Source organism: Pituophis catenifer, unplaced genomic scaffold (genome assembly GCF_029215685.1).
Source record: "Pituophis catenifer annectens isolate HBS135680 unplaced genomic scaffold, rPitCat1.0.hap2 SCAF_2, whole genome shotgun sequence".
Taxonomy (NCBI): Eukaryota; Metazoa; Chordata; class Lepidosauria; order Squamata; family Colubridae; genus Pituophis; species Pituophis catenifer.
The window spans coordinates 188,559,566-188,584,082 of record NW_027256882.1 but is presented as its reverse complement, the minus strand read 5'-3'; the positions used below and the strand labels follow the sequence as shown (position 1 = coordinate 188,584,082).

At 38.9% G+C, this 24,517-nt stretch overlaps 1 protein-coding gene across 1 annotated transcript in view; it reads right to left on the bottom strand.

The window, feature by feature from the left end:
* CHD1L (chromodomain helicase DNA binding protein 1 like) overlaps positions 1 to 24,517 on the bottom strand; it is a 91,893-nt gene that overhangs the window by 43,705 nt on the left and 23,671 nt on the right. The window contains exons 11-13 of the mRNA XM_070938354.1: positions 23,041 to 23,114; positions 17,695 to 17,805; positions 1,647 to 1,761 (exon numbers count right to left, since the gene is read on the bottom strand). Of these exons, the coding sequence (XP_070794455.1) occupies positions 1,647 to 1,761; positions 17,695 to 17,805; positions 23,041 to 23,114 (300 nt within the window). The remainder of the gene's footprint in view (positions 1 to 1,646; positions 1,762 to 17,694; positions 17,806 to 23,040; positions 23,115 to 24,517) is intronic.

The window sequence follows — 24,517 nt, the reverse complement described above, 5'->3', positions numbered from 1 at the left end:
ATTTCAGCGTACAACACAGTCCTTTCAACAGTTCCAAGGTGGCTCCATACCCATTTGCACTACTCAGGTGACCCTGATGACATAGATAAACCTCCAGGTGGCCTCAATGACTCACTACAAGAATGCAAATCACCAGGTGTCTGCAAGGAATATAAATCCTTCCATTCCCCGTCATCCAGTCAGAGCTGAATAAGTTTCTTGGATGAGAAGCAAAATGTCTTCAAAGAAAAACCAGAAAGTCAGTTGCCTCTTGAAAAAAGCACCTTTGGGACAACCATCTGGATGACTGAGAATCTCCACTCTAACACAGTTGATACTTTTTTGAATGTTTTCGAATTTTAACTAATTCCATCCAATATACCACTGAGATAGGACTACAAAAATTGTAGCTCAAATATGGCTGTTGCCTGCATTCTTTTCTTCAGGCATTAGTGCTACTGCATTTTCTTCTTATTTCCTCCATGAGTTTAAGGCCAACTGAGACCATTTATAAAAACATTCATAAAATATTTTTCAAAAGATTCAAAATGATAATTTACAAAGGTAAAATGACTGAAAACAGTAATCTTGTTGGACACATATCCTTGCAAACATTTAAAACTTTGAAGCTTATTACAATAATTTTCTCTGTCATAGATTTCTCCCCAGTTTTCTTGATAAGTCCATTTTTGGAGCAAAGATTTTTATAAAGAGAATTAGTGAAGTCTCCTAAACAGTTTGTGGCACATGGTCATATTGCTGATAACCAGAGAGCACTGTATGGAATACTTAAACGAAATACTAATGTTACACTGTTTCTTAATGTGCTTCAATGAGTGTTACTAGACAGAGTGTTCATAATAGTTTCTGGATATCACTTTCAAGCCTACAGTCTTGTGAGGTGCCCTCACAGTCACATAAACAAAATTCAGATGCTTGGCAACCAGTTGGCACTTATGACTGGTTGTAGCAATGTGATCATCACTGCCAACCTTCTCTGCCATCTGCCTAAAGTAAATGGGGAAGCCAGCAGGAAAGGTCACAAGTTGCTCAGGTATGTCTCCCCAATCTTCCTTTGCACCCACCAGTGCTCTCCTTCTCCCTTTACTCGCTTCAACTCACCAGTGGTCTCAGTCTCTGGGCCTCTCTGTGCTCATACACACCAGCATCCTCTGTTCCCAGCCTCCCTGCTCTTGTACATGTGCACTCTATGCTTTTTTCCTGACTTGTCTGAGCTTGTGCTGCGGTGCAGCACCATTCCTCAACTCATGCCCAGCCAGTGTGGTGCCCCCCTTGCAGTACCCCCATGCTTCTTACTTGGGACTACCTTCACTTCCTGCTTAACGACGACCCACATGTCTTAGAGTTAACAACAACAGGGACTGCCTGGATTGCCATTGCTAAGTAATGTGGCCATGTGATGTTGCACTTTATGACTCCATTGCTTAGCAACAGCAATCCTAGTCCCAATTGCCACTGTAACTCGAGTACATTAACTAGTGCTATACTCTGAATCGAAGACATACCTTAGCTGTAAATGTGCTTTTTAGTGGTCTGGGGAGGGACTGCAACAATGTAGCAGGATTTATAAAATGTGCCCTTATGAAAAAAAAACAAAAAAAAACCACCCACACATTTACATGCAGAAGCCACCCATTTTTCCTCACTTCTTCTGGCCAATCCTATGGGCTCTGGCTGCTGCTTGCACATCATTTTGTGGATTAAAATCACTGTCAACAAAAATAACTGTATCTGCTGCTGTAAGATTGATACCAACTCCACCTTGGAAAATAAAGGAAAATATTTATAAATTTTAATAAAAAAACCCCAGCCATTCTGTAGCCTTAATTCAAGTGAAAAGTATAAAGATTAATATTTCATTTGATAAACAATAAAGTACAGGTCTGTATTATAAATGGGTAATAATATTTTCATATTCCACTTAATTAGATGAATAGATTATCTGGTCTCAAAGAAAAGCATCCTATTCTGGATTGTATTGGGCACATACTTAGATGAGCACATTCTATCTGGGCTCTAGGCCAGTACAGATAGTCCTTGACTTACGGCCACAATTGAGCCCAAAATTTCTGTTGCTAAGTAAGACAGTGCATGTAAAATTGTTAAGTGAATTTTATGATCTTTCTTGCCACAGTTAAATGAATCATTGCAGGAGTTAAGTTAGTAACAGAGTTGTTAAGTGAATCTAGTTTCCCTATTGACTTTGCTCATCAGAAGGTCGCAAAAGGTGACCATGTGATGCTGGGAACCAGTTGCCAAACATCTGGATTTTGATCACGTGACCATGGCGATGCTGCAATGATCATAAGTGTGAAAAATGGTCATTAAGTCACTTTTTTCAGTGGTGTTGTAACTTCAAACAGTCACTAAACAAACTTCTGTAAGTCAAGGACAACCTATAACGGCTTTCTTTTGCCTTCAAAATATAATCAGAACTTTGAAACATTGACTTTTAAAACCCTCCATACAGTGGTGGGATTCAGCCAGTTCGCACCACTTCGGGAGAACCGGTTGTTAACTTTCTGAACAGTTTGGTGAACTGGTTGTTAGAATAAATCATTAGGGCAGAGAACTGGTTGTTAAATTATTTGAATCCCACCACTGCCTCCATACTTTGGCTCTTCTATATCTCCAAAAAGTATTTTCTTCAAGCAGTCTTGATTCATCTGACACAGATATCCATTAAAAATGTTAAATGATCTCATTTTCATAATTAAAAAAAAATGTTTACAGGGACTGCTTATCTATTGCTGCACCCGCTCTGTGCAATAGCACCTTTTTGCGATATGATCAGACCCCCATTGTATTAGCATTATAAATTGCTCATAATGGAGTTATTTAGAAAAGTATTTGAGGCGATTGCTGTTGCCTATTTATTTTATTAATAAAATTTGAAATTTGTTTTGGGTATTTTATATAAGATGATAGCTCTAAGATGTAAAGTCTTTTGACTGCAGAAGATAACAAATTCAATTCAATCCATTCAATCAATAAACTATTCATTCAACATTTATGCAGTATTTCATCTTTCTAGTTTTGTTTAGCTATTTCAAGCCCTTACAGAATTGCTTAAAATTCATATGGAAAGTATGTAATCACAAAGAAAATAAAGTACCATGTTTCCCTGAAAATAAGACCCTGTCTTATATTTTTTTGAACTCTGAAATAAGCGGTTGGCCTTATTACCATGTGCTCTAAAATCCGATTGGGCTTATTATCAGGGGATGTCTTATTTTGGGGGAAACAGGGTATTATTTTAGAAGACAGACATTTTTATTCCCATAATTTAATATATATATTTACTTTGTTCTTCTTTCTTCTTCAAAATATGGAGAATCAAAAAGCAATAAAATATTCAGTGTAATTTCGTTTGCTTTGCAGCTTGGTATAGCATTCTTATCTTCAGCTTATACTTGAGCCAACTTTCCCAAATTCCAAGGACAGAAAGACAATTGTTTCTTTTACACTGGGAATGAATTTTGCCAACAAGCTGCTTTTCATTTAGCTGAAATAAATTTTCTTCCTTGTGGCATTAAAATAATTAGTTTAAATGGAAATTCCCACTGATAACAAATCTTGTTCTACATAAGGTTTTCTGTAAATGATTTAAATTATTTTCTTTTGTTACAGCATAGCATGCCAATAACTTGGAAAAATACTCCCACCATCCTATTTGATCTTCACAACCTCACATTTTTCTATAATTTTATCTTTTTTGTTAAAATAGCTGGCTTTTGGCCAAAAAATGGGACTTAACAAATATAATTGTTACAGGTCCGGTTACAGCATGGAGACGGCATTGGTCACGCTGGTGGATGCTCTCTGGAGGGCTCGGGACAGGGGTCATTCCTCGGTCCTGGTCCTATTAGATCTCTCAGCGGCTTTTGATACCATCGACTATGGTATCTTGCTGCGACGCCTCGAGGGGTTGGGAGTGGGAGGCACCGTTTTATGGTGGTTCGCCTCCTACCTCTCGGGTTGTACGCAAGCGGTGTTGGCAGGGAGGCAGAGGTCGGCCATAAGGCCCCTCATTTGCGGGGTGCCCCAGGGGTCGGTCCTCTCGCCCCTTCTGTTCAACATTTACATGAAGCCGCTGGGAGAGCTCATCCGTGGTTTTGGGGTGGGGTATCATCAGTACGCTGATGATACCCAGCTTTTTATATCCATCCCGAACCAGCTGAGTGATGCCCTCGACGTTATGTCCCAGTGCCTGGGAGCGGTACGGATCTGGATGGGGAGTAACAGGCTTCGACTCAACCTGGCCAAGACCGAGTGGCTGTCGATACCGGCATTTCGTCCCGAGCAAGAAGTTCAATGCTGTCTATTGGGGGCAAGGTGTGGCGTGCAACTTGGGCGTCCTCCTGGACTCACAGCTGAGTTTGGAGGGTCATATCATGGCTGTGACCAGGGGGGCGTTTGCCCAGGTTTGCCTGGTGTGCCAGTTGCGCCCATACTTGGACCGAGATGCCCTACATACAGTCACTCATGCACTAGTCACCTCCCAGATCGACTACTGCAATGCTCTCTACCTGGGGCTGCCCTTGAAGACTACCCGGAGGCTTCAGCTGGTACAGAATGTGGCCGCGCGGGTTGTTGCGGGAGGGTCCCGATACTCCCATATTACACCTCTCCTGTGCGGCTTGCATTGGTTGCCGGTTGCCCTCCGGGTGAGATTCAAGGTGTTGGTGTTAACCTATAAAGCCCTTCATGGCTTAGGCCCAGGCTATTTGTCGGACCACCTGCAACCAGCGTCAACTTCCCATCGCCAGGTGCGCTCTCACAGAGAGGGCCTAGTCAGGGTGTCGTCGGCTAGACAATGTTGGCTGGCGACCCCCAGGAGTAGAGCTTTCTCTGTGAGCGCCCCCACCCTTTGGAATCAACTTCCCTTGGGGCTCCGGTTGGCCCCTGACCTTCGCACCTTCCACTGTGAATTGAAAACCTGGCTATTTATGTCCCCCAGCCTGGACTGATGGGGTAGTATATTTTAATTTTTTAAAAAAAAATTAAAAAAAAACTTTTTTATATTTTTTGTGTATATTTGATGATTTTAATAGTTGTTGGTTGATTGTTGTGTGAGCCGCCCTGAGTCCTTGGCGATAGGACGGCATACAAATTTTATAAATAAATAAATAATAAATAATTAAAACACCCCCTAGGCTTCCTCATGAATAAATCTAACGATTATACTGATCTTTTTATATTACTATACAATATCAATATTATATGATATTGAACTTTTCACAATAATTTTGGACCAGAGCAAGATAAACAGTAATTTCTGTAGTCTCTGGAATTTCTTTAACCCTTAAATTATCTCTGCTATTATGATTTTTTATATCTGCTAACTCAGTCTAAATTTCAGAAATATTCTTTTGAGCTTTGCTTATCTAAAGAGCATTTTTATAGCTGTATCATAAGCTTTGCTGGACAATTGAACTCTTATTTGCTATTTGACATAGCATTTTAAAAAATTGTTCATTCATTTGCTCTGATATGCACTTTTAGTTGTTTTTTTAAATGTATAGTTAAGTCCATATCAGGCATCTGTGGGCAGACCTTTCTTTCTCTATTGTGTCTTCATTACAGAATATGCCTATCTATTCAATCAACTGTCTTTTTTTCCAGTAAGCTTTAATCCTCTTTCATAGAAGACTCCTTTCCAAACATCTTGCTTTAATAATTTTAATACCTAATCAAAAAGCTACCAGAATCGTATATACATTCCACTTTTCCTTAAATTTTCAGAGCAGAAAAATTCAGAAGTTAAATTATGTCCTGCCCCAGTACCCTGAGTTTTACATGACTCCAAGTTTCATTATTTTTATTACACATATATCTTGTGTGGAATTTTTAATTACATTGACTACCAGGAGACAAGATGAGACCAATTTTATTGGGGCTCCTCAGATATGAATAACCAGATATTAACTTTTACTCACATCTGAGGAGTCTCAATGAGGACCAAAGTGATCATGTGGTGCCTCCTAGTAATCAATGTAACTTAACTGGCTTAAAGAAAATGCTGTGTTTGGGGGGAAGAGTAGAGAGCTCATTACATCATCTTCAACAGTGGTTAGTTTTTGTACATGACAACTGCAGTGAGGTTATTATATCATCAAAAATGGAAAGGTCCAACGCTACCCACAATAGAAGAATGGTTGGTAAAGGTGATGAAACTTGCAAAGATGGATAAAGACAATAACTATATTAATAGCTGACTGGAAATCCCTTGCAGATTTTTTAAATGAGTAGAAAGAAATGCACTTATGACTTATGATTTCGATGATCAGAAAAGAATATAACTAGAAAAAAGTGAGCTTTTCTTTTGTTAAATTAAAAGATAATTTTGTAATCATACTTCAATTTGCTGCAAAAAAAATTGGAAACTTTTAAAAATTCTTTTTATTGCACTTTTCTTTTTCTTTGTTTTCTTTATTCTGTATTAATATTTGTTAACTTTTATCTTCTTTTTAAAACTTTTAATAACAATTTATAATAAAAAAAAACCAAAGGGCCCGAGATGGTATTAAGAAGCAAACATGGATATTTGATCTAGGAAAAATCAGTGTTAATTCTTAGGATGATTTGGGATAGTTAAGAAGCTGTGGTACATTTTCTGAATTGATTACAATAATGATAACTTGTTGACAGGGTTTTCTGAAATTTTAATCTTGTCTTTTTATTATTATTGTTCTTCTTGCGAACTATTTTGTAATTAACATAATATATAGGTTACAGGTTAAGAACTTGCAAATAGAATTAGTAGTTTAATAGTTTAAAATTCTTTGGGCCTGTTTCGTAAAGGATAGGAAACTAATATTGTTGTAATATATAAATTAGTATTCAAATAGGGGGGACATTATGTGTATATGTATTAATTTCTATTGCACTTTTTAGATGCCTTTATTTTATTTATTTTCTTTGCTTCTTTAAATTTTTTTTGGTGTTTTGTATTTTAACTTTTTCTGAATAAAATAAATAGATTAAAAAAACTTCCTTTGATTTGGATTTGGATTTACAAAATGACACAAAACATCATAAATATTAAAGGACATCTTTGAAGAATGTATCCAGAAATTAGTAGTTACAATATCAGTTATAGCTTCTATAGATAGACAATGTTTAAATAATGTTAATGAAGGAATGACAGATGTGAAACAAAACTTGCTTGATGAAGAATCAGAGTTAATCTGTATTATGTTCATAGACCACCACAAAAATTAAACATTAAAATAAATATTCTCTAAAATTATTGGAAAATAACTAAGCAAAGTAGTAATATGAATAAGGATCTTTAATTCTTTAGGTGTTTTTTCCTTATTATCATTGCAGCAACACAAAATTTTACTACTTCAAGAATGGTAGCTGGATTTGAATCCTGAAGGAGATGGTGCATTTAGAAATTATCTGATTTCCCTAGAAATATCTCCAATAGAGGGAGGATATATGTTGATCTGATGTCCCTGTAGAACTTGCAGCACAATAGGACACGTGAAATATCTTCAACTTCCCCATTGCCACATGTACACATTTGCTCAGCTATTGGGGTTTTATCATACCTGCCCTGAAGAAGTGCTGAGGGGAAAATATTAGGTCTGGCTCTAAAAAATGCTATTCTGCTTTTAGGAAAAGTCATGTCTTTCAGATACCTTGCTGGTTTCCACACACCCCATTTAATCAGATTTCTGCTGTGGAAAGATATCCTGTTAAGTTCTAGCTGGAACTCCATGTCTCTTATTCTATTGGTAACTACCGTACTTGCTTGTCTTGATCCTAGGGATATTAACAACAGTGGAGAAGGTCCATAGAAGGCCAGTTTATGCTCTATTCCCATGATGGCAAACCTATGGCACATGTGCCCAAAGTGGCATGCAGAGCCATCTCTCTGGGCATGTGAGCTGTCGCCCATTGCTCTTCCGGGTTCTGGTGCGCTGGGTGGCTGCTCATCCAGTTTCAGGCGCACGCATGCAGTCCTCCGGTTTCTGGCGTGCATGCGTGTGCGAAGACCAGCTGGCCGGTGCGCATGTGTGCACCAGAAACCAGAAGAGCAGCCACCCTGCACGCACATGTGAGCCGGGCGGCTGCTCTTCATGTTTCCGGCATGCGCGCACGCTCCTGTTTCGGCACTTGGTGCTGAAAAGGTTCACCAACATTGCTCAATTCTATCACCTGTCTCCATGGAGAGGGAAAGTTGTCTATCAGGACTAAAGGGGTCAAATCCTCTGGGAAGAATTGAATTTTCAACCAGTAAATTATCGTCATCTTCCAGGCCCTTACTTTAATTTGAGGCATTCCTGTTTCAACTGTCAACTGGGCGTTTGATGTCCCGCTAGGTGCAGCTAAAATGGATCTGAGGAATTTTGTTTGTATGGTTTCTAAACTCTTTCTTAAAAAAAAAAAACACACTGTTTTTGCCCCATACAGAATTTGTGTCAGTGTTGTAGCCTCAAAGAGTTTTAAGACTACGAAGACTAATTGTCCTCCACCTGTGTGAAAAAAGCATTTAATAGCATTTGAGGACCTAACGGCTGATTGCATGGTGTGGTTTAGATTTGCCTTCCAAATACTTTTCGTATGGAAAACCATCCCAAGGTATTTGAATGTATTGGCCTGTTCTAGATTGTGTCCTTCTACTTTCCAACAATATGTTACTGGGGAAGAGCAGAGGGCTAGTACTATAGTGCCAGAAAGAGTGAAGTGACTGGGCCAAAGCCGAAAGGACGCTCAGATGTGGATGTATCTGGTGGTGAAAGGAAAGTCTGATGCTGTAAAGATCTATTCTCCATCAGGACCTGGAATGTAAGATCCATGAATCAAGGCAAGCTGGACGTGGTCAAACAAGAGATGACAAGACTGAACATCGACATCTTAGGAATCAGAGAACTAAAATGGACAGGAATGGGTGAATTTAATTCAGATGATCATCAGGTATACTACTGCGGGCAAGAATCCCTCAGAAGAAATGGAGTAGCCTTCATAGTCAATAAAAGAGTAGGAAAAGAAATACTGGGATACAATCCCCAAAATGACAGAATGATCTCAGTTCAAATCCAAGGCAAACTATTCAATATCACAGTAGTCCAAGTCTATGCCCCAACCACTGGTGCTGAAGAAGATGAAATTGACTGGTTCTATGAAGCCCTACAGCACGTTATAGAATTAACACCAAAAAATGATGTCTTTATCATCATGGGGGATTGGAATACTAAAGTAGGAAGCCAAAAGATAACCAGAATAACAGGCAAGTTTGGCCTTGGAGTACAAAATGAAGCAGGCACAGGCTGATAGAATTTTGTCAAGAGAATACGATGGTCATATCAGACACTCTTTTCCAACGATCCAAGAGACGACTTTACACATGGACATCACCAGACAGTCAACACAGAAATCAGATTGACTATGTGCTCTGCAGCCAAAGATGGAGAAGCTCTATACAGTCAGTAAAAACAGGAACAGGAGATGACTGTGGCTCAGATCATGAGCTTCTCGTTGCAAAATTTAGGCTTAAATTGAAGAAAGTAGGGAAAAGCATTAGGCCACTCAGGTATGAACTAAATCATATCCCTGATGAATATACAATAGAGGTGACAAATAGATTTAAGGAATTAGATCTGATAGACAGAGTGCCTGAAGAACTATGGATGGAGGTTCACAACATTGTACAAGAGGTAGCAACTGAAACCATTCCAAAGAAAAAGAAAGGCAATGTCACTGCATTTTTGTATTTACCAGATGAGCTTTTATTTTTGGACTTTCAGACTTACCATAACTTGCCAAGTTTTTATCAGTAACTGATACTGCACATGTCTACATTCTGTCACTTTCTTCTAACTCTTTTCTTTGTTCTCCGGCCAAGAGAGGTCCGGCCGGGAAAGTTTTGCCAAGATGTAACTAATTAGACTAGTGAGATGTTTTATTTTCTTTATAACAAATAAATGAGTTTTTCTTAGAAAATATATCTTCGGGTTTATTTTCTTAAAGTATGCTTCAAGGGAAAAGCCTCGATCCACTTCTCTAAATCAAGGTGCAATTACCCAAAAGCAGAATGGGATTAATTAGCACTCTGACAGGCAAGAAAGCAAAATGGCTGTGAGAGGAAGCTTTGCAAATAGCTGAGGAAAGAACGGAAGCGAAAGGCAAGGGAGAAAGAGAAAGATACACCCAATTGAATGCAGGATTCCAGAGAATAGCTAGGAGAGACAAGAATGCCTTCTTAAATGAACAGTGCAAAGAAATAGAAGAAAGCAATAGAATAGGGAGGATCAGAGAAAATTGGAGATGTGAAGGGAACGTTTCATGCAAAGATGGGCATGATAAAGTCCCAAAATAGCAGGGACCTAACAGAGACAGAAGAGATTAAGAAGAGGTGGCAAAATTACACAGAAGAACTATACAAGAACGAGCTTGACATCCCTGATAACCACGATGGAGTGGTGGTCACTGACCTTGAGCCAGACATCCTAGAATGTGAAGTCAAGTGGGCCTTAGGAAATCTGAGCAACAAGAAAGCTAGTGGAAGTGACAGTATTCTAGCTGGGCTATTCAAAATCTTAAAACAATGCAGTAAAAGTGCTACACTCAATTTGCCAGCAAATTTGGAAAACTCAACAGTGGCCACAGGATTGGAAAAATTCACTTTACATTCCAATTCCAAAGAAAGGCAATGCCAAAGAATGTTCAAACTATCTCACCATTGCACTCATTTCACATGCTACTAAAGTTATGCTTCAAATAAAGATTTTGAAGAGGCAGAGAAACTAGAGATCAAATTGCCAACATACGCTGGATCATGGAGAAAGCTAGGGAGTTCCAGAAAAATATCTACTTCTGCTTCATTGACTATGCTAAAGCCTTTGATTGTGTGGATCACAACAAATTGTGGCAAGTTCTTAAAGAGATGGGAGTACCAGACCATCTTATTTGTCTCTTGAGAAACCTATATGAGGGTCAAGAAGCAACAGTGAGAACTGGACACGGAGCCACTGATAGGTTCAAAATTGGGAAAGGAGTCCAGCAAGGCTGTATACTGTCGCCCTGGCTATTTAATTTATATGCAGAGCACATCATGAGAAAGGTGGGGCTAGATGAATCAAAAATTGGAATTAGGATTGCTGGGAGAAATATCAACAACCTCAGATATGCAGGTGATACCACTCTAATGGCAGAAAGTGAAGAGGAACTAAAGAGCCTCTTGATGCGGGTGAAGAAGGAGAGTGTAAAAGTTGGTTTGAAACTCAACATGAAGAAAACTAAGATCATGGCATCGGGCCCTCTCAATTTCTGGCAAATAGATGGGGAAGAAATAGAGATAGTGGCAGATTTTATTTTCCTGGGCTCCAAGATCACTGCAGATGGGGACTGCAGCCAAGAAATTAAAAGACGCTTGCTCCTAGAGAGGAAAGCTATGGCAAATCTAGACAGCATACTAAAAAGCAGAGACATCACCCTGCCAACAAAAATGCGTACAGTCAAGGCTATGATGTTCCCAGTTGCAATGTATGGCTGTGAAAGTTGGACCACAAACAAGGCTGAGCGCCAAAGAATTGAGGCCTTTGAACCAGGGGTGAAATTCAAAATTTTTCCCTACCGGTTCTGTGGGTATAGCTTGGTGGGTGTGGCTTGGTGGTCATGTGACTGGGTGGGTGGTCATGGCCAACTCAATGTCACTCCCACCCAGTCACATGACCACCACCCCGAGCCACACCTGCCCAGGTTTTGTGGCTCCTGGTGTTTTCTGTGGGAAATGGGTCATGTGAATGGGTGGGCGTGGCCAACTTGATTGGTCTCACCCTTAGGAAATTTCTTAGTCCAACTCACAATAAAATAGCACAATAAAATAGCACAGTTCCGATATTTAGAATAGAATAGAATAGAATAGAATAACAGAGTTGGAAAGGACCTTGGAGGTCTACTAGTTCAACCCCCTACTTAGGCAGGAAACCCTACACCACTTCAGACAAATGATTATCCAATCTCTTCTTAAAAACGTCCAGTGTTGGAGCATTCACAACTTCTGGAGGCACATTGTTCCACTGATTAATTGTTCTGTCAGGAAATTTGAGGGGCTCCTGCAAAAATGAGGTAGATCCAAAGTGCTATTTTCCAAAGCACCAAAAGGCACAACAAGAAACAATGGATGGAAAGTAACCAAAGAGAGAAGCAACCTAGGACGAAGGAGAAATTTCCTAATGGTGAGACCAATCAACCAATAGAATAGCTTGCCCTCAGAAGTTTTGGGTGCTCCATCACTAGAGGCTTTCATAAAAAGGGAAGTACACCCCAAAAGGACAGTGCCACTAAACAATGCAGAAAACTTAAAACAGCCATTCCCCTTTAAAAAAAAAGTCAACCCCAAAGCAACTGCAGCAGCTGAGAGGGAAACTAAGAGCAGCTCCTCAGGCTAACTGAAAGCCTGGGTGTGCTGCCAAAAGCCATTAACCCTTCCAACTCTATTATTCTATGTTCCCTATGTTCTAATACATGTTCCCTATGTTCAATACAGCTGGCTGGACCACACATGCATTAAATTCACGGCCTGTATGATTAAGCTGCATCATTGTCCCCTCCTGTATCTTTTCCCCGAGGAAGAAACAAGAAGTAGCCAACATTGCAGCAGCTATAAAAAGTCTTGGGAAACTCCAGGGAGTATCAGTTGATCACAGAAGTGTTACTTAATACTCTTTATAATGAAAATGTTTGTAATCTTGTCCTTCTTCCTAAAGGGAAGAGGTTAATCCCATCCCTAGATGGGTGATTGATGGGTTTTCCTGCCCTAATCCTGTCAGTTTCTATTGTTTATTGACTTGATTCAGTATGTATTGGCTGCATTCCAGCTGCAACTGTTAAGTGGAGCTATTAACCGAAGGGAGAGAGAGAGAGAGAGAGAGAGAGAGAGAGAGAGAGAGAGAGAGAGAGAGAGAGAGAGAGGGAGAGAGAGAGGGAGAGAGAGAGAGAGAGAGAAAACCCTCTCTTGCACTTTATTTTTAACCGGTTCTCTGAACTGCCTAAGCAATTTACTAACGGTTCAGGCGAACTGGTGAGAACTGGCTGGATTTCACCTGTGCTTTGAACTATGGTGCTGGAGAAGACTTCTGCGAATCCCTTGGACTGAAAGGTGATCAAACCGGTCGATCCTAGAGATCAACCCTGACTGCTCTTTAGAAGGCCAGATCCTGAAGATGAAACACAAATATTTTGGCCACCTAATGAGAAGGAAGGACTCACTGGAGAAGAGCCTAATGCTGGGAAAGATTGAGGGCAAAAGAAGAAAGGGACGACAGAGAATGAGGTGACTGGATGGAGTCACTGAAGCAGTAGGTGTGAGCTTAAATCAGTGGTGGGTTCCTCCCAGTTCGGCCCGGTTCTCCCAAGCTGGTAGCGGTGACGATATGATGTCACCGAACCAGTTCTGCCCCCCTGCCCCCTGCATTATTCTTACCTTTTATTTGGCCCCACCCCCAATCTATTGCTGCCTCCTGAGTCCCAGCTAATGGCTAGAGGGAAAAAAACTGTTTAAACTCTTGCCGCGGGGCTTCAAAGGGCCGCCCTACAGCTGATCAGTGTTAAAAGAAAACAAATGAGTAGACCAGTGCCTGCAAAAATACATGAATAGATCAGTGCCTGCAAAAATAAATGGGTAGACCAGTGCCTGCAAAAATACATGAGTAGATCAGTGCCTGCAAAAATACATGAGTAGATCAGTGCCTGCAAAAATAAATGGGTAGACCAGTGCCTGCAAAAAATAAATGGGTAGATCGGTACAGCTCTGCAAGCAGTTAAAAGCCTGGTAGACCAGTACCTCTGCTAAATCCTAAATAATTGTCACATGACCATCAAGCCACTCCCATAAAATAAGCCACGCCCACAGAACCAGTAGTAAAAAAAATTAGAACCCACCCCTGGCTTAAATGGACTCCAGGGGATGGTAGAGGACAGGAAGGCCTGGAAAAATGTTGTCCATGGGGTCGCGACTAACAACAACTCTCCAAGAGTATTGAACAGCTCTTTTAGCAAAAACTAGAATTTTAAATTTATCGAAATTGAAGATTAGATTGTTTTGTCTACAGTATTATAATCTTGCTGAAATAGCTCTCTTGAGTCCAATAGGAGTTTGTGAATTAATAGCGGCAGTATAAAGAAGTATTGGTATTTTGTGTTGTGCTAAATTTCCTGATTGCTTATTTGTACCCTATGACTATCATTAAGTGTTGTACCTTAGAATTCTTGATGAACATATCTTTTCTTTTATGTGCACTGAGAGCATATGCACCAAGACAATTTCCTTGTGTGCCCAATCACACTTGGCTAATAAAATTCTATGGTTTTATGGAAGGATGGGTTACGCAGAAGATCAAACAGGAAATTAATATAAAGTTTGAAAAGGAAAGGGCCCAAGATACATCCCTGGCGTACTCTTCTTTGTACACTTATTGAGCCAGATATAGTCCCTTATGGGTTACACCTTACTTTGAAGGTGGAGTTAGAATATAGTTTTTGTATGAGATAGGGGAGGCGTTTATCAATAGTAGTACTTTTTAGTTTAGTCCAGAAAGTACTTCTGGATATCTAATCAAAGGCTTGTTTAAAATCAAGGAAAGCCACAAAAAGAGAGGATTTCTTTTTATATATATATTTTTGTACAAAGTGGTGAAGTAACAAAATATGATCAACTGTTGATCTCCCTTCCCAGAATCCAGCTTGTTCGTCTTTAATTATGCCGTCTGAGATTATCCAGTCTTGCAGTTTGTGATTTAAGTGCTTAATATACAACTTGCTAACAATGCTCAGCTAGACTCATAGGCCCATAGTTACATGGATCATTTTATTGCCCTTTTAATAGCTTGGTACTATAACTGTCATTCCCCAATCTCTTGGCATATACCCAGTTTGATCTATAAATGTAAAGAGAGATGGTAAAGGGGATGTCCACCAGCTTTTTAATTATTTTTGGGAGAACCCAATCAGCACCGGAAGCCTTATCAAACTTAAGGGATCCAATTTATTTCAAAATAGAGAATATATTTAAAGTGGAAATATAAGTAGCAGGCCAAGAGAATTATCTGGATAAAAAATCTTTTATGGATATACAAAAGAAGCAGGTTGAAATTTTAAAAATTAAAATAATATATTTTTTTAAAATGCTCAGACTCATTTCTGATTATATAAATTACATAAATTTGATAAATAAAAAATTAAAGAGAAACACAAATGACAAACCAAGAGAATGAACTGTATATCTACAGTGGGGCAAAAAAGTATTTAGTCAGCCACCAATTGTGCAAGTTCTCCCACTTAAAAAGATGAGAGAGGCCTGTAATTGTCATCATAGGTAGACCTCAAGTATGAGAGACAAAATGAGAAAACAAATCCAGACAATCACATTGTCTGATTTGGAAAGAATTTATTTGCAAATTATGGTGGAAAATAAGTATTTGGTCACCTACAAACAAGCAAGATTTCTGGCTCTCACAGACCTGTAACTTCTTCTTTAAGAGGCTCCTCTGTCCTCCACTCATTACCTGTATTAATGGCACCTGTTTGAACTTGTTATCAGTATAAAAGACACCTGTCCACAACCTCAAACAGTCACACTCCAAACTCCACTATGGAGAAGACCAAAGAGCTGTCGAAGGACACCAGAAACAAAATTGTAGACCTGCACCAGGCTGGGAAGACTGAATCTGCAATAGGCAAGCAGCTTGGTGTGAAGAAATCAACTGTGGGGGCAATAATTAGAAAATGGAAGACATACAAGACCACTGATAAGCTCCCTCGATCTGGGGCTCCATGCAAGATCTCACCCCGTGGGGTCAAAATGATCACAAGAATGGTGAGCAAAAATCCCAGAACCACACGGGGGGACCTAGTGAATGACTTGCAGAGAGCTGGGACCAACGTAACAAAGGCTACCATCAGTAACACACTACGCCGCCAGGGACTCAGATCCTGCAGTGCCAGACGTGTCCCCCTGCTTAAGCCAGTACATGTCCGGGCCCATTTGAAGTTTGCTAGAGAGCATTTGGATGATCCAGAAAAGGATTGGGAGAATGTCATATGGTCAGATGAAACCAAAGTAGAACTGTTTGGTAGAAACACAACTTGTCGTGTTTGGAGGAGAGAGAATGCTGAGTTGCATCCAAAGAACACCATACCTACTGTGAAGCATGGAGGTGGCAACATCATGAATGGGGCCATGTATCGTGAGACTTTGAGTGCAAACCTCCTTCCATCAGCAAGGGCATTGAAGATGAAACGTGGCTGGGTTTTTCAGCATGACAATGATCCCAAACACACCGCCTGGGCAATGAAGGAGTGGCTTTGTAAGAAGCATTTCAAGGTCCTAGAGTGGCCTAGCCAGTCTCCAGATCTCAACCCCATAGAAAAACTTTGGAGGGAGTTGAAAGTCTGTGTTGCCCAGCAACAGCCCCAAAACATCACTGCTCTAGAGGAGATCTGCATGGAGGAATGGCCCAACATACCAGCAAGAGTGTGTGCCAACCTTGTGAAGACTTACAGAAAACGTTTGACCTCTGTCATTGCCAACAAAGGATATATAACAAAGTATTGAGATGAACTTTTGATATTGACCAAATACTTATTTTCCACCATAATTTGCAAATAAATTCTTTCCAAATTAGACAGTGTGATTGTCTGGATTTGTTTTCTCATTTTGTCTTTCATAGTTGAGGTCTACCTATGATGACAATTACAGGCTTCTCTCATCTTTTTAAGTGGGAGAACTTGCACAATTGGTGGCTGACTAAATACTTTTTTGCCCCACTATATATGCAAAAAAGCTTAATTAAGGCCTTGAAAAAAATCTAAATGATGGGACAAAGAATAATTAAAAAGAGATCAAATCCTACAACAATATTTAAATGAACTAAAGATTAAGATTTTCAGAAGTAAAAGAAAGGAATATAAAGTTGATGTCAGCTTTGGAAGCCATATTAGCCCCAGAAGCTTCCACGCTGCCACTTTCTTGTTGTGTGGGAAAGTAGGAGGAAGGATTTAGTAGAGGGAATATATTTAAACAAAATAGCATTCTTCCTTTCGGTCAAGGTCAGGACAATCCTGCATCTGGAGGAGTGGTTGGGATGATGTCTCGAGATGGGACGGATGGTGATTGGAGCATGTGATGGACTGATGAGTGAGGAGATGGTTTTTGGAGGTTTTGATTTACTGAGGGAAAATCTGGAACTCTCAGATTCGGGTTTTCCCAGATGTGCCAGTATACCTACTCTAATAAATGGAACTTTGAGAAAATGCTTGCCTCAGAGTTTTTAGTTGGAGTTGGGGTTTTCTGGAACGCTGACAGTTGATTTTATTTGATCAAGGTTAAAATAAGACATATTTTTAAATGAAATTTTGGCAATCCTTTTAAGACTATTTGCTGATACCAGGCCTGAAAAACTGAAGTTTTATGGATTTGTTTATAAATAAGGGAAGGGTTATGAGAAGAAGAGATATTGTTTGTAACCTTATGGGGAATAACGAGCTACCAAACATGTTTATACTTGTGATGAAGATTGGAAGACACACACAGCCCTCTCTTTCCTTTTCCTTTTCTTTCTTCTTTTCTAACTTACTTTCTTTATATTTTTACTCATTTCAGAATACTACTAGTAGCCCATTATTAGTTTTCAAATTAACAGAATATCAAGCATAGTACATAGAAAAGCCTTGGTTGCTCACCTGCCTTGGTACTCAGAAGGAAAACAAAAATAGGCTGCTGAGCAAAATTGTTAATGGCAAGATGTCTTTCTTCACCTCGGACAGATCCATCCAGGCGCTCATAGCTGTAACCTTTTCAGTTTTTAAAAGAAACATTAAACATTCATGAGAGATACATCATTCCTGTTTGAAAAAAGTATATAGCAAATTATTAGGAAAATATGTGCTTAGACAGGAAAACGGGAATATTTGTATAAGAGGGAGGGAACGAGAAACAGCTTTCAATATTCTGTTATTTATAACTTATATCAACAAAGTTCTAATATTTCTTGTAGTATCTGCTTTCCGATTTGAAATCAAGGGATCTGATAGTATTTTTGCCGACTATCAAACTTGAACTCAGAAATCGTGTAAGGTCTCCTGCTTGGGCAGGAGGGTTGGATCGATGACCTACAAGGTCCCTTCCAACTCTGTTAATCTGTCAATACCTTGGACTGATTAAAGGGCATAAAGCATTAGTGAGCTGCAATTCATTTCATCAGATGCACAGAGTGCTCTTCCACTGAGAAAGAGGTTGTTGCTGAATTCACATACATCAAAAGACATACCAAACAAAATAAAAAAAGGTCTTAACAATACTTTTTTAACACATTACAATAAGGCAATATAACCTACATCTGCACAATTAATCTATCTTCCCTACCTTTCTCCCTGCTCTACTCCAATTTAAAGTCTATATCAGTATACATATTCTATGCATCTGATGAACTTATGCTTTTTAATAACATTTGTTACTTGATATTCAAGACTTCTCCAGACTTTTGGCCTGACATTCTCCCTCTTTTTTTCACATTAAAAGTTTTGCCAAAAAATGTTCCAAAATTATTTTCTGCTTTTTACTTGAATTATCACATAATACTTCCTGCTTCAAGTCTGTTCAAAACTTGACATCATTGGTTAAAAGGCTGTTGATTTTGCACCTAGACCAGAAGATACTATTACATTAGAAAACCTGTTTATTTTTGGCTTTCACAGCCTACCCTGAGCACTTTCTGATTAATTACAACCAAGTTTTATTTCAAGTTGGCCAAACGTTGGGCCTTCTCCTAATTTGTCCTCATTCCACATTAAGCAATGCTGGAAATCTTTCTCCATTGCATTGCTTCTCGAGCTATGCTGGACAACTATATAGGTTCAGATTTTTACTTTTACGACAGCATTTATAAAGATAATCTTTGTTTCCCAAGGGATGTAAACTTTAGAAGGGCTGTCTCAAAGGTGCTTTTTTAAAAAGGCAACTGGACTGTTTTTTCCCTTGAGGAAGAAGTTTTGCTTCTCATTCATGAAGCTTCATTGGTTCTGGCAGGATGGTGGGAAGGATGGACAGATCATCCCCACCAACCTGCCAGAACCAATGAAGCTTCTTGAATGAGAAGCAAAATGTTTGAGGGGCTATTACAGAGCCCTTTTGCTTCAAGGGAAAAAACAGTCCAGTTGCCTTTTGAAAAAGCACCTTTGAGACAACTATGACCTGGATGACAAAGAATCTCCATAGACTTTAGAAGGGCTATCATCTGACAACAACAAAGAAGTATCAACCATGTATCTAAATTAAAGAGACCTATAAATGCAATTATTAAGTATATGTGAACTCACACAGCCCACTTACTTCATCTCAGATAATTTCTCTGTCATTCAAACCCATTTTGGTGACTTTAGAAACTGAAGGGTTCAGCAATAGCTATCTCTAGTAACATCCTATATGTGGGATCAAGGTTCCCACCAAATGATAGTCTATGTTTTAGAAAATCCCAAATGGGCTGTCCTATGGATGCATACCAGTAATTCATGTATGGGAATTCAAACATGAACATGCAAAGAACCCACAATCATAGGTAAGAAACCAGGTTTATTTTAGGATTTTCCAATACAAAGTATTGTTTTATTCTCAAGAATAGTAACTCTGAAAATAAATCCAGCTGCATCATAAAACATTTATCATTTGAAATTGTTTGGGATGCGAGCAAGGCCTATATGCGGGGGGGGGGGGGTACTGATTTATATGAACTCTAAACATAAATCAAATTGACAAAGAAAAAGCTTAGGATTGGAAAGGGAGATAAAGAAAAAAGAGCAGTTGCTTATAAAAAATCCAACGGATGAAAAATTACAAGGAATTATAAAACTTTTGAAAGATCAATTCCACATGCTTACAGCGGAATAAGCAGCAACTAATTTACAATTTGCGAAACACAATACATTTTGCAATGCTAATAAACTGGGCAGGTGGTTGGCTTACACATTGAGGAAACAGCAGTGTACTCGGACTATTGGTAGCATTGAGTATAGAGGGAAGGAAGTATTTCAACAAAGACTAATCAAAGAAGCCTTCTTAGATTATTATACTAAATTATATGCCAAAGATGATATACAGAATGAACTTATAAATAAATACCTAGAAAAAAAGAGAGTTATAAAAATTTCTAATGATCAAAAGGAAAGAACGAGTTTACCAATAACAGCCGAGGAGATTACAGTTGCTATTAAACAACTGAAAACAGCTAAAGCTCCAGGAACGGATGGCTTAACTGTGGTGTATTATAAAACTTTACAAGCAGAAATGATTGAACATCTTAAAGATTTATTTTGTAGCATACAACAAGGGGGAAAAATACCCCCTTCATGGAAAGCAGCTTTTGTTTCTTTGATACCGAAAGAGGAGGCAGGTTCTACAAAACCGGAAAACTTCAGACCAATATCTCTCCTGAATACGGATTATAAAATTTTTGCGAAAGTATTAGCCAACAGATTAATGCCAGTTATTCAAGAGGTGATTCATCATGATCAAGCAGGATTTATAGAAGGCAGATATATGAAGGATAATGTTAGGCAAATTATAGACTTATTGGAATATCTTGAGAAGAATAAACAGATCTCTGCAGTGCTGGTATTCTTGGATGCGGAGAAGGCCTTTGATCGAGTGAATTGGAATTTTCTATTAAAGACTTTAAAAAAGATGGATTTTGGGGATCAGTTTGTACAGGCGGTCTCAGCAATTTATCAAGACCAAACAGCACAAATTATTATTAATGGAAGTTTAACTACTAATTTTAGTATAGAAAAAGGCACAAGACAAGGTTGTCAGTTATCCCCGTTGTTGTTTATTCTAACTTTAGAAGTCTTGTTGAATACAATACGGGACTCGAGCATTTTGAAGGGAATAGTGATAAGGCAAGAGGATTACAGAACAAGGGCATTTGCAGATGATCTGGTTGTTGCCCTAACACAGCCGATGGAATCAACAATTCAGATGAAAGACATTATAGAAGAATATGGTATGGTATCAGGATTTAGACTGAACCAGAAAAAAACCAAGATGATAGTTAAAAATATGACAGTTGATCAAAAGAAGGAACTGGAAAGGAAGGCAGACTTTGAAATAGTATCAAAGGTGAGATATCTAGGAGTTCAAGTTGCAGACTCAAATATAAAACTGTTTCAAACCTGAGATTGTATTATGAAGCAGCAGCGTTTACACAAGCAAGTGATTGGTTTGGCAGGACAAAGACTGGAATATTGAATATTGAGAGTTATGATCTTGAATTTGGTTGGCATGCATATTTATTTTATGAAAACAAGGTGGATAAAGTATTTAACAGCCATATACTTAGAAGCTCCTTGATGAGAGTATGGAAGAAGCACCGACTCAAATGGGATTATAAAATACCGTTGTGATTGGATCTTGGTCACATTATACGGAATATAAATATAAAGTCACTCGGGGGGGTTTTATACAAAGAAGTACTTTTTAATGATGGGGGCAGATGGCAACTAAAGACATTGAATAAATTGTTGGAAGAAGGGATTAACTTAACTTGGTTACAGTATGATCAACTTCAACTGAGATGGAGAGAAGATCAAAAAACTGGCCTAATGTTGCATGAAGAAGAATTGGTTAGACAGATAAAAGAGAAAGGCCCAATGGCTTAGGACCTGGTTATTTACGGGACCGCCTACTACCACCAATAGCCTCCCACCGGCCAGTACGCTCTCATAGAGAGGGACTCCTCCGGGTGCCGTCAGCCAAACAATGTCGGCTGGCGACCCCTAGGGGGAGAGCCTTCTCTGTGGGGGCACCTACCGTCTGGAATGAGCTCCCCCCAGAGATACGGAGGATCCCGGATCTGCGCACCTTCCGCCGCGCTGTGAAGACTCTTTTATTCCATCAAGCAGGCTTGGCCTAATCTCCTCCCTCTTTTAATACATAAATTTTAAATCTGTTCTTAAATTATTGGGGGGTTTTAATTTGTCTGGGCCAAAAAATGATTTAATTCGATTTTAACTGGTTTTTTAAATTTTTGTATTTATGTATCTTATTGCTTGGCTGTTCACCGCCCTGAGTCCTTCGGGAGTAGGGTGGTATACAAATCAAATAAAAAAAAAAAAAAAAAGCATATTAAGAGGGTTTATAATGTTTTGTTAGAAAGAGACTCAGAAAATGAATTGGTTAAAGATTGTATGATAAAATGGGCGCAAAATTTTGGAGAACCAGTTATGATGGAAACTTGGGAAAAAATATGGGTTCAGAATGTTAAATTCACACAGTCGCAGAATTTGAGGGAAAATTTTTATAAAATGTTTTATAGGTGGCATTTAGATCCTAAGAAATTATCATGTATGTATCCTAATGTTCAACCGAAATGTTGGAGATGTGATTGTTTAGATGCTACATATTATCATATATGGTGGACCTGCAAGAAAGCGAAGGCTTTTTGGATAAAAATTTGGTGGGTTATGCAAAATGTTTTGAAGAAAAAAATTCAATTTTCTCCTCAATTGTTTTTATTGGGTATAGTTAAGGGTTTTTCAGTGGGTGAAACAAAATTGATATTGTATATGGTGACAGCAGCTAGGTTATTGATTGGTCAATATTGGAAAAGGGATGACATGCCTACAATTCAAGAATGGACTTTGAAGATGGCCAGTTTTGCAGAGATGGCGAAGATATCAGCATACTTAAAAGATCGGACTCAAGAAACTTATGCGTGGGAGTGGAAGAAATGGATAGATTATGTGCAGAATAAATATCAAACTAGGAAGTATCAGATAGCTTTTAGCTAAATGTTGTGTAGAAATGTATAGTTTATAGGGGGCAAAATAGCTTATTGTTATGTAGAATTGTATACTACACAGGGGGGAGAAGGGAGGGCTGGTAAAGTGTGATATAATATAATGTGGATGGATTTCACCTTGGGGAAGTCATGGGGAGTGGGGAGGGTTTGGGGGGGTAAGGGAGGGATGGGGGAAAAAGGGGGGGAAAATTGATGTTTGTAAAACTTTTTCAATAAAAAAAAATAAAACATTTACCTCTATAATCCATGTAATCTTGCAGAATATCTAACATTTGGGTCATTTGTGAAAACAACAGAACACGATGCTTACTGCAATAAAAAAAAAGAGAATATTTTGACCTTGGTTCCACCTTCTCACAAAGCACATTCAAAATAGATACTGTATCATCTCTATACATATCATCCTCTGAATTCAATAAATATAGGATATGAGATACTATTATCTCCATGCTACACAGAGATGCCTGGGATTAATCATTTGAGGATAGGGGAGATAGCCCATTTTATTACTGGCACTTTTGTTGTGATATTCTTTGGAGAGAAGTGACTAAGCCATAAACCTGTTTTCACAGTTTGTACTAACTCTGCAGTTAGTACAGTTAGAAAGAGAGTTGATCTTTATTTATTTCTATGCTTTATTGGCTTCATGGACACCAATATCACTACCGAGACTGGCTCAAATTCTTTTCTTGTCACTGGATAGCATGTTTAAGCCACTGAGACTGAGTCAGAGGGTGGGATGGGTAAGGACTGTAATGATTTTTTTCCATTTTCTGTTTGGAGGCTGATGCAAAACCAAAACCTAACAGGAAGAAAAGATGATAATCATGCTGAATCAGGGCTGAATGATCTATAATGTTATTTTGTTTATCTCTCAGGAAGTCTTGGGTGAACATGAACTCATTACAGAGAGACAGGATATAGCAGCCAGAAACCAGGTAATTTCCCAGCAGAATTTAGAGTTGGAGGAGACTTTGGAGGTCTTGTAGTGCAACACTCTGTTTAAGCAGGACACCCTATAACATTCTGGAGAAATAGTTGTCCAATCTCTTTTTAAAAATCTCCACTGATGAAGCCCCAACTTCTGGAGGAAAGCTGCTCTACTGATTAATTGTTCTCACTGTCAAGAAATTTCTCCTTAATTCTAGATTGGATCCTGTCTTTGATAAACTTCTATCTGTTATTTCATGTCCTGCCTTCAGGTGCTTTGAAAAATAGGCTGACCCCCTCCTCTCTCTTACTGCCCCTCAAACATTGGAAGACTGTTACCATGTCACCACTCATCGTTCTTTTTGTTAGACTAGACATTCCCAGTTCCTGCAATCATTAATCATATAGTTTAGCAGTCCTGCCTTTTGGATTTAGGATTGAAGGTGTGGAGCCAGAAGGGCCAATACTAAATTGCCCATTTTTCTTCCTCTGCAGTATCCTGCTCTATCCTTCCCTCCACAATTTCTCTTTGTTGTTACTACCAAGATCTGTTCATCTTTATTTTTTCCTTCCCTGCACTTAGAGGCAACTTCTAGTATCTGCCTGCAATTATAGTCTGCTGAGATTGCTGCAAGGCTGTAATTGTCGTGAGCCATACTGTTGTCCTCCCATTCAAAACCCATTTTGCATTCACAATCTGGTGTACAGGCAATCTGGCCAAGCTACTCAAGTTTGCTTGAAGCTATCTAGTATAGCTTCTATTCATATTACATGTCTCATAC